The sequence below is a fragment of the Xiphophorus maculatus genome, chromosome 15 (genome assembly GCF_002775205.1).
Source record: "Xiphophorus maculatus strain JP 163 A chromosome 15, X_maculatus-5.0-male, whole genome shotgun sequence".
NCBI lineage: Eukaryota > Metazoa > Chordata > Actinopteri > Cyprinodontiformes > Poeciliidae > Xiphophorus > Xiphophorus maculatus.
This window is the reverse complement of record NC_036457.1, coordinates 4989284-5000002: the sequence shown is the minus strand read 5'-3', so window position 1 is coordinate 5000002 and position 10719 is coordinate 4989284. Positions and strand designations below refer to the sequence as shown.

Below are 10719 nucleotides of genomic sequence, written 5' to 3'. Positions count from 1 at the left end.
CATTTCCCAAATATTCACGACTGTTTCTCATTTTCATGAGTCGTCACAGAGTTTATGGCACCAAACCCTCCGAGTCTGAACAAACAATGTTTCCTCAACTTTCAGAAAAAAATCTTCAATGTCTGGAATAAAATAAAACTGGATCTGATCAGATGATGATAAAATCACATCTTCACCTCAATGAACATCAAGAGTCCAAAACCTGAACGGATGAACCTGAAGGTCAACTTTTATCAACACATTAAACTTCAGGAAGTGATTTCAGGCTGGTGCTTCTTAGTTTTATTCATCTCCATGTTAGAAATGATGAAATATGGGAGTAAAAAGCAACAGAAAGAGAAGAGATTAAATCTGGAGGTCCAGCATAACAACGATCAGCTCTGAGTTCACAGAAAGCAGCCAGAAACTTTCTGTGTTAATCAAACTTTTAATTACATTTATACTTTTTGAGCTGATTTTTGTCTCATGATCATTTCTGTTGCCCCGGCAACGTCAATCCCAGTTATTTCCGTCTAATTTGGTGAAAATGGAGCAGAAAAAAACATGTTTACAAACGTATAAATGTGAAAAGTGAACGTCTTCCTGTTGCTCTGGACAAATCACTTTTATGTTTTATTACAATGAATTACAAATTTGTCTTTTCAAAATAAAAGTACTTTTGATGCATCTTTTTACAGATTTATGACAACATGAATCTCATCCTATGAAGATGAAAACATTTAACTTTTACTCTGACTGGTGCATAAATCACTTTTATCAGTTATTAAAACCTGAAATAGAAAATATTTCCCTGATTTTCTGCATCAACAGGCAGAAAACGCCTCAACATGTTTGAGGGTCAAAGGTCGCAGCAGGTATTTCTGAGCCTGTCCTGGAACAATATTTCTATAAAAACAAGCGTTGATGGATCTCCAGAATAATGACTGACGGATCGCCGCCCTCCCCTTCGGCCTGTTCTCCTTCTCGCTCCTCGGCAGGTTCAGATCCAGGAAAACAAGTCGAGACTCGAAAAATGATTATTCCCTGAGCCGCCGTCACAACGCTGAAGGAGAAACAGCAGATTCTCCTTTATCCTCCCATCACGGTGCATGATGCTGCCACCACCGTGCTTCACTGTGGTTTCAGGCTGTTCCAATAAAAACCAACTGAAACTCAAAATCAGACGATTTTTATTGTAGAAATTATAAAATCAAAGAATGAAGGAAAAAATCTGGACCATAACAAATTTGTTATTCTGAAGTGGAAAAGTTTCCACATAATTCATATTTCATGTTTGACCAGGAGGAAGCTGCAGTCTGGGCCCAGCAGAACCAGTAAGACCAGTGGCAGCTGTTCAGCATGCGGCCATCAGGGGGCAGCAGAGCTTTCTGGAGGATTCAGGGTTTTTATTTTCCATCTCCTCCAGACTGCAGCCGGAGGAAGAGGAGCAAGATGATGAAGACTTTATCCACCAACACATTTCAGCTGGAGGCGAAAAGAGAAAGAGGCGGCGCAGTGTGTGTGTGTGTGTGTGTGTGTGTGTGTGTGTGTCGGCTCTGTTTGATCCTCAGACCTGGACTGGTTTCCATCTTCTCTACATGACAGAAGGAATGCAGCAGCAGCTGCTCTGGGTCAGAACCAGGTCCAGAACCAGCAGCTCGATTCTGGTTCTGGAGTTCAGGCGTCACGGAAAGGGTTCTGGTTGTCATGGCAACCAAATTGTTAATTTTAAAAACGTTTAGTTATATCCATCGATCCATTTTCTAACACCTTGTCATTAAAAGGTCAGGAGGAGCTGCTGCCTCTCCTGCTAACGTTTCAGGCGAGAGGCGGGGTCACCTGGACAGGTCACCAGTCTGTCGCCAGGCAACACACACACACACAGAATTTAGAGAGACCAGTTTACCTGGCAGTCATGTTTCTGGAGTGTGGGAGGAAGCCGGAGAACCGGAGAGAACCCACCATGCACAGAGAGAACATGAAAACTGGGCCGGGAATCGAACCCAGAACCTTCTTGCTGGAAGGCAACAGCTCAACCCACTGCTCCACTGCGCACTCCTTGTTTCGTTATATGTTATATGTTCAGCGATTCTTCAGTGAAGAGAAAAGAAAGCTCCAGTCCGGAGCTACAGGATCAAATCAAGCTAATTGGGTTAGCTTGACCTTTTAGCAGGTCGGCTCAGAGCAGAAAGAACTAAAAACACAGATAAACATTTAGCTAAGGAGTTAAAAAAATACTTGGCTACTAATTTGGATGAATATTAAACTAAGCATTTTTAGCTAGCAAGCTAAACACGTAGCTTGGTAGCTTTCTAGCTAGATATTTAGCTTCAAACTTTCTTTAGCTAAATATTTAGCACCATTAACTCCTTGTTATTGCCTTCATTTATGAACCTCACAGTTTCAAACTAAATGTTCAATGTGAAGCTAAATATTTAGTTAGCAAGCAAAATAATTTCAAACTAAATATTTAGCTAAAAACTCTAAGAAGATGGTGGAAATATGACTGGATGTTGCTTTGACAGATTATTGCCTTCGGTTTTGACTGTCACTGTAAAAATGGCCGCCGTACGGTTAGGGTTACGCTGACGGTATGTAGTCATAATGTTTTGCCTGAGCCAACACCTTGCGGTCTCACAGCAGAACCGGCCCAGTCTGGTGGAAGGTGCAGCGACTGGGTCCAGTTAGCAAACTAAAGTTGTTTATTTCATAAATGAGAAACATTAAAGCTTTCAATCATCGCGGCCCGCGGCGCTGCCCGATCTGCGGTTCTGCTCTCTCTGCTCACATTAAGCTGCTTTTGTTCTGCTAATTCAGAACAAATGAAGAAAAGCGCCGAGACCCGGGAGACGAAGGCGTGCAGACCGCGCTGGCTTCAGGCTGATCGCTCTGACAGTTATTGGACGCATGACGAGCCGAGCTGCGGTGGAACCAAGTGTGTTGAGTAAATCTTGTTCTGCAGAATCTCGGTTATGAAACCAGGCCGGTCCACCAGACAGATGTGTTCACTTCTCCACATCTGGACCCAATGACCGATGATTCAGCTCCTCATCCACCAACACTCTGCTGTGTGTGGCTTCAGCAACCATTTGCTCTGCAGCGAACAGCCGGCCTGTAGAGGTCACAGACATGACCTTTAGTCCAGCAAAGCCCCCAAACATGGAATCGCCTGTCAACATGCCAGATGTTTGGAAACCAGCTGGTTGTAAAAGTTTCCGTCTTTAAACATTGCTTAAGCTTCAGAACCAAATCCGACCCGGGAACCCGGGAACCCGGGAACCCGGTCCGCTCCGCCGGACGGCTCCTTCCCCTGACCCAACAGAATATTCACTCTGAAGCTAAATACTTAGCTTGCTAACTTAATATTTAGCTTGCTAGATAAATATTTAAGTTTCTAGCTAAATACAACATTATAATTTAGCTCTGCTAAAATGATGCTAAGGCTAAAGAGTAATACCAATATGATAATTAGGGAAAGCTAATGCTAAAGCACTAAATTCAACTATGTTGACATCCACCAGCTCTGCCAGCACGTTGTTGCTAGGCAACCAGAGAGTGAGTGAGTGACGCCACCAACCTCCCTTAGCTAGCTAAGACCTTGTCTTCTGCCTACATCTCCCAGAATGCTGTGCGGTTGTGGATCAAAGTTCAGTAAAAGTATTGACTATTCTATCAGTATTATCTATTAATATTGATCATGTGTCTATAATGCTATTGATTTGTTGTCCAGCCCTAAAAGTTTCTTCAGAAAAAAAAGAACATGAGAGAAAACAGAACTGCTGCCTTAACAGTCTTTGAACACATTTCAAAATAAGAGCATGAACATAAACTTAAAGAAATCTTAAAAGTCGATAATAAAAACTTCAACAGATGTTGTAATTTGCGCAACTAAAAGTTTACAAAGCAGTAAATTAACACTTTAGAACTGATCTGGAAAATAATTTTAGGGGAAGCTAAGTGTGCTAACCGTTTTCAAAGTTTGCCAAAGTGCTAAGCCATCCCACAATTCCCCAATTTATCTATTAATGGAATATCATTCACTGACCAAAAATTCAATAACCACACAATTAGAAGCTGTCTAAATGAAACTTTATTCCCTGGGAAAATGAATAAAAATAACATTCTTTGCAAGTTTGAAAAAACTCAATTGAAAGTTTAAGAAATCTTAATTTAAAATTCCCCATAAAACCAAAAGCTAAAGAAACAAAACACAATTTAAAGTCTTAAATGCAATTTACCCCCCAAAAGAGCTGCTAATAAATGGCTTTAATATGGATGACAATAAATGCTCATTCTGTGAAAGTGATGTAGAAACGATGGATCATATCTTCTATGAATGCAATCAAACCAAAACTTTCTGGAATTGCTTAGAAATGTGGATCAAATCTAAAATTACACTTCCTGAATCTATTTCTAGAGATATGGTAACTTTTGGAGAGTTATTGAAAAACAAAACAATAAAACTCTGTTGTAATATTTTGTTTGGCAACATTCTTTATTCATAAACAAAGAGTGCTGAGATCATCCGCAGTTTTTAACATTTTTTATCTGAACTCCAGTTATATTTGAAATCTCTGACATGTATTGAATCATATGAATACCTGACTGAATTATTAATGGAATTGATGTATATTTGTTGTGGAAAAAAAACTATTTCCAAGCACTGTTCAGGTGAAATCACTCAATCAGGTTTATTCATATATTGTGCACAATACAGAGACAATCAGTAATGAAGCAGGTCTGGATGAAAAGCTGTCAGGCAGAGAAACACATGAGTTTTATACCAAAGAAAAGAATTAACAACAAAGCAGAGACAGTCTGGTTCTGATGCAACTGTAGAAAACAGCTTCCAACCTTCTACATGTAACCCAAATAGTTCTTTTGGTGAGAGTTCACAATCATTCATATAACATGACTAGCAGCTGTGACCTTAATGTAATTTTTCCATCACAGTATTAATCCTAACATATGAATCCCCCTGTTGCCATTTTAGTTATTTTTTTCTTTATCAATGTTACTTCGTATTTCCATTTCAAAATCTGCCTCTACAGAGTTGCACTGCTGGAATATATGCACTTGTTTGTGCTTATTTTGTTTAAAGTAAAAAAAATTTAAAAATCGTTGGTTTAGCGCTGTGAGGGCCCCGGTGTGAGGGCCTGGTGTGAGGGCCCACTGTGAGGGCCCCGATGTGAGGGCCCGGTGTGAGGGCCCACTGTGAGGGCCTGGTGTGAGGGCCCACTGTGAGGGCCCCGGTGTGAGGGCCTGGTGTGAGGGCCTGGTGTGAGGGCCCACTGTGAGGGCCCCGGTGTGAGGGCCTGGTGTGAGGGCCCACTGTGAGGGCCCGGTGTGAGGGCCCACTGTGAGGGCCCCGGTGTGAGGGCCCACTGTGAGGGCCCCGATGTGAGGGCCCGGTGTGAGGGCCCACTGTGAGGGCCTGGTGTGAGGGCCCACTGTGAGGGCCTGGTGTGAGGGCCCACTGTGAGGGCCCGGTGTGAGGGCCCACTGTGAGGGCCCGGTGTGAGGGCCCACTGTGAGGGCCCCGGTGTGAGGGCCCACTGTGAGGGCCCCGGTGTGAGGGCCCACTGTGAGGGCCCCGGTGTGAGGGCCCCGGTGTGAGGGCCTGGTGTGAGGGCCCACTGTGAGGGCCCCGATGTGAGGGCCCGGTGTGAGGGCCCACTGTGAGGGCCCCGGTGTGAGGGCCTGGTGTGAGGGCCTGGTGTGAGGGCCCACTGTGAGGGCCCCGGTGTGAGGGCCTGGTGTGAGGGCCCACTGTGAGGGCCCGGTGTGAGGGCCCACTGTGAGGGCCCCGGTGTGAGGGCCCACTGTGAGGGCCCCGGTGTGAGGGCCCACTGTGAGGGCCCCGGTGTGAGGGCCCCGGTGTGAGGGCCTGGTGTGAGGGCCCACTGTGAGGGCCCCGATGTGAGGGCCCGGTGTGAGGGCCCACTGTGAGGGCCTGGTGTGAGGGCCCACTGTGAGGGCCCCGGTGTGAGGGCCTGGTGTGAGGGCCCACTGTGAGGGCCCCGGTGTGAGGGCCTGGTGTGAGGGCCCACTGTGAGGGCCCGGTGTGAGGGCCCACTGTGAGGGCCCCGGTGTGAGGGCCCACTGTGAGGGCCCGGTGTGTGGGCCCTCACAGTGGGCCCGGCGGACCCGGAGACACTCGGACCGTTGACGTTTCCATGTTGCTGAAATGATTCTGATTCAGAGAGAAAAACGAAACGAGTCTGAAAACTGGTGATGAAGTGCAGATAGTCAAACCCAACAGACCGGAACCCCACCAGGGATTTAAAAGCTCTCTGAACTTCAGACTGACTAAAGTCCTGAAAACTCATGGAGACTAAATATTGAATTATGAAGCTAAATGTTTAGTTGAAACTGAGACATTAATAAACATAATAACATATTTCCCTCTTATGGATGAATAACTCAAAGTATTGAGTTAATTTTACCAACAGCAGCTGTCACCATGAAGTCTTATGACTAAACATTGAGAGCAGCTTCCAGAACCGGGTCCAGTTCTGTTTGGATTGCTTTATTTCTGCTCAATAAAATCAACTTTCCTTAAATAAAGTTAAATAAATATATTCATTATTTTACTGAAATTATCATTTTCACTCAGAACCAGGAGACGTTGAAATCTGATCAACTGAAACTGTCATGTTTTCATAACTCAGCTCATTTTAAAGGTTTTATCATTTCCTTTATTTCATAGTGAATTAACAGGAAAGAGAGGACAGGGGGCAAAGGTCACCAGGCCAGGAATCGAACCAGCGACGGCGAGAACAGGGGCCTCCATGTGGGTGGTGCAGCACCGCAGCGCCGCCATCACCGCCGCAGCATCCCATAATGCAACTCATTAAAGTCTGGAACTCATTTTAATTTAAAATACTAAAAATTTTATTCAGTTTATTAACAGATTCACAGATATTCACCAAATTCAGCTTATTATTTGTAACTGAATTAAAATCAAGTTTTCACTTCCTGTGTGTAAATATTCCATGAACTGGTTTCCAGCATCGCTTCCAGTAACCATGGAAACCATGAAGGGGTGGAAAATAGACACATTTAAAACCATAAAGATCAAATTATTTCATTTATTCAGAGAAAAACTTCATTTAAAATTAATCAGAGATCGTCTGAATCCATCTGATCAGATTTAATAAATTTAATATTTTTATTCAAACTGGATGTTTAAAATGTTCACAAAGGTTTTAACAATAAAAACATTTTTCAGTGAAATGTAATAAAGTCCTGAACTGCAGACATGAATAAAGAAACATCTGCTTGTTTTTCATCAACCTTGAAATAAATTCATAAATTAGTTTTAAAATCTCACTATTTTAAGCATTAAGTGCTTAAATTGATATTTCTAAAATTTTACATTAAGTGCTTTTTTAAATTTTAATGTAATTTTCTTGCTGCACTGGCGGATAATTACTGAAATAAAACATTTTGTTGCACTAATGTGACTCTGTTCTTATTTTTTAAATGTCTTAATTTCAGAGTGAAGATCATAAACAGTTTGATCATTTATTGATCGATTCATTGAACCGATGTAAAGACAGGAGGCAACCAGCAGGGGCGCTGTGGGGAGAGCCGCCTGAAGCTCCTCTAGCTTCAACAGCGCAGCAGATACAGTTGCTGCTGCTGGGAGCACTGGGAGCACTGGGTGACGTCGTCAGCAGTACCAGCTCAGGTCCTGAAACCATGACGACCCAGAGCAGCTGGAGGCGAGAAGATCCAGAACATCCAACCAGAACCCAGAACCAGAGAAGAAGAAGAACGGATACCAGACAGAGGCGTTCATCCAACCACTCATTCAACAGTTGGTTCATCCATCCATCCAGGATATTTTCTATCTCTATTTTCTCCATGACTGGTTTTATGGACCAGTTAACAACCAGAACCAGAGACTGATGGGTCAAACCGTGTCCGTCCTCTGCAGACAGACGTTTGTCCTCTGGACGTCCTGAGCTCTTTGTCTCGTCAGGAACCACAAACTCCAGGCCACCCACATGAGATTTTCAGTAGTTTTATTGAAAAATGCCTCTTCCGTTTTCAGAAATAAATAAGAAAATACGGCTGTGGATTTCACAATCTGCAGCTAAAACAATAAAAAAGTGATGCTGCGTCTGAAAAGTTCTGACTCGACCCGGTAGAACAACAGGACGGAGAAGCAGCGCGTGGCAGAATGAAGGCAAACTGATAAATACTAAGATACACATGAGAGCCGAGTTATACTGGACCTGAAGCTGCGGCTTTAACACTCACTCTATGCAAATATGGTACAGGCAGGAAAACGGGAAGCTCACAGGGTTTACTGGGTTTACTGGTCCCAAGCAGAACCTCCTCCGGTTCTAAGAACTGGGTCAAACACTCGCCTCCTCCAGTGCCGACACCGCCGCGCCAACAGTATTCACAAACACCTTCAGGCGTTCAGCCGCCGCTTTTATGACGTCAGCCCGCCAGACGGCGTTCTGGGCAGCGACCTCTTCCGGCGCTGGTTCTGGAGCAGCTGGTTCTCCTGGGGGGCGGCGCCGGCCCGGGTTCCTGCTCGGAGACGCTGCGTTGAGATTAACGAGGACAGACGACCGGACAGACGACCGCACGCTCTGAGCATGCTCAGGTTAGTGAGACAGAACAGGTTAGTCACAGCAGGGGGCGTGGCCACATGGAGAGGGGGCGTGGCCAATGCGTCTGACGGCTAACGGCAGCTAGCAGGGAGAGGTTCTGTTCTGGTTCTGATCCAGACTGGACTAAAACTGGACTCACTGACAGAACCAGAGTTCTGATCCAAACCGGACCCAACAGGGAACCAAAACACCCAACAGCATCAGAACCAGAACGGGTCCACCGGGCCTCAACCAGATCCCCCCGTGTGAGCCCGCCTCAGTGCTCTGACGGTCGGTTGCCTCGGTAACGCCACACAGAACCAACCGCTGGTCTGTATGTGGACCAGAACACATCCTGGTTCTGACGGTGAATCCATAATCATCATCGTCAGCTCTGGGTTCTGCCGGGTCGACAGCAGGTCAGTTCTGGAGGTTTCCACTCCTGGACCGAGCCTGGCCCTGCAGAACCTTCAGGTCCTTCATGTTCTGGTCCAGAACCTGGAATCAGAACCTCCAGTTGTTTGAAAAAGGACCAGCGCTGCCTAGCAACCAACACAGAACCGGAAGAGTTCTGTTCAGTCCGGTTGATTGGGCCTGATTCATCCTAAAAACTAGCGGTGGGAACATTTCTGCTAATAGCAGGGAAACTTTTTGTTTGCTAACTTTGAAAACATTCAGCTATAAATTCTGAAATGATCCATTTGGCTGTTTTATAAACTTTCAGTTTTATAAAGTTTGTTTTGATTATCGACTGCTAAGAATTCTTCAAGTAGGTAGACGATTACATTCGTGCCCTTATTTTGAAGGGGCTGAATGCTGTTTACTCAACAGTCTCATTTCCTCTTGGCGCATTTGAAGTTAGCATTTTAGCACTAGCTTCTAGTAAATACCTTGTCAGTACAGCAAATTAGCATTAGCAGAAGTAATGTTATTGTTTTAATGCTTAAGTGTTAGCATTAGCTTAATCTAAATGTTACTAAAGTGCTATATAGTATTAGTTGAACTATTGTTTACAATTCATGTTTTAGGGTCAAGCATTAGCTTTGGCTAAATACCAGGTTTATATAGGCTTTAGTTATAGCAGACATGGTTGCTTTAGGGTTAGCATTAGCTCAATACTACATTGGTACAAAGCTTCAGCATTAGCTCAACTAATGTTTATGATTAGCATTAGCTTTAGTTTAATACCACATTGGTTTAGCGCTTTAGCATTAGCTGAAATAATATTTTTGCATTATTGCTTTAAGGTTAGCATTAGCGTTGGATAAATACAATGTCAAGATAGCGCTTCAGTGTTAGCATTACTGATATTTATTATTAGTGCTTCAGGATTAGCTATAGCTTTCACTAAATACCACATTAGTAAAGTGCCTTAGCGTTAGCATTAGTGTTTTAGAGTTGCGCAGCTAACTTTTTAGTTGGCGTTATCCACTTCTTCTAAAAATAATCCAGAAAGTTTGAGTAAATATCCAGAACTTTTGTCCTTCCAACAGATTTTCATTTAGGACTCGTTGAGCTGTCAGATGCAGAGGCCACGCCCCCTGCAGGTGTTAGTCAGGTGACCTGATCACACAGATTGAAGCGGAGTTGGTTACTGACAGAAACCCAGTTTAGGAGAACACAGAGGAAAGGTTCTGTGGATGGAGAGGAACCGGACCCTCCGGGGTCACAGAGGAGCGGTGCCGGGTTACGAGTTAAAGCCGGGTTCAGGACGACCCGCCTCTGTTAATCCACCTCTGTTAGTATGGGCCGCGGTTCTGCTCATGCTCCTCCACTGAGCCGGGCGGGTTGGTGGCGCCGGCGCCGCTGCGGTTAGTACGGCTCCCCTCGCTGCTGGTTAAGTGTTTCCGGTGGCGGTTTCCTCTAAGCGGTTCTAACAGTGTTTGTTCTGGCAGTCAGTGAAAGCAGCACAGGCGGCATTACAAGGCTAATTATACGGTGAACCTGAAACGGGCCAGACAGGATGGACCGGGTCAGAACCATCAGCTCAACACATGCACAACAGCTCAGAGTCTGGGTCCAGGTTCCGACCCGCCGGCTGCATGGCGGGGCTTCGGACCGGACTGTCATTCAGAGGTTCTGCTGTTCCATAATGGGTCAGAACCATTTCAGAACCGGTCAGGAAAGGTCA

At 44.7% G+C, this 10719-nt stretch overlaps 2 protein-coding genes across 7 annotated transcripts in view; both read right to left on the bottom strand.

Moving 5' to 3' along the window:
• Window positions 1–5016: 5016 nt before the first annotated feature.
• LOC111611347 (translation initiation factor IF-2) lies at window positions 5017–7889 on the bottom strand. Its single transcript, XM_023347478.1, has one exon. It carries the CDS (start codon window positions 6306–6308, stop codon window positions 5106–5108), a length of 1203 nt encoding a protein of 400 aa, XP_023203246.1. The 5' UTR covers window positions 6309–7889; the 3' UTR covers window positions 5017–5105.
• A 105-nt stretch (window positions 7890–7994) lies between these two features.
• LOC102238352 (collagen alpha-1(XII) chain-like) overlaps window positions 7995–10719 on the bottom strand; it is an 80236-nt gene continuing 77511 nt past the window's right edge. For 5 of the 6 annotated variants that reach the window (XM_023347416.1, XM_023347411.1, XM_023347413.1 and 2 more), the window contains one exon: window positions 7995–8526. In XM_023347416.1, the coding sequence (XP_023203184.1) occupies window positions 8426–8526 (101 nt within the window). In that variant the 3' untranslated portion in view covers window positions 7995–8425. Of the gene's footprint in view, window positions 10533–10719 lie in introns of all 6 variants that reach the window. The other variant, XM_023347415.1, reaches the window with a different exon arrangement.

Bases quoted from the DNA above. Each gene is read 5' to 3' on its own strand.
- LOC111611347 (XM_023347478.1), bottom strand. From the start codon at position 6,308: ATGAGTTTTCAGGACTTTAGTCAGTCTGAAGTTCAGAGAGCTTTTAAA.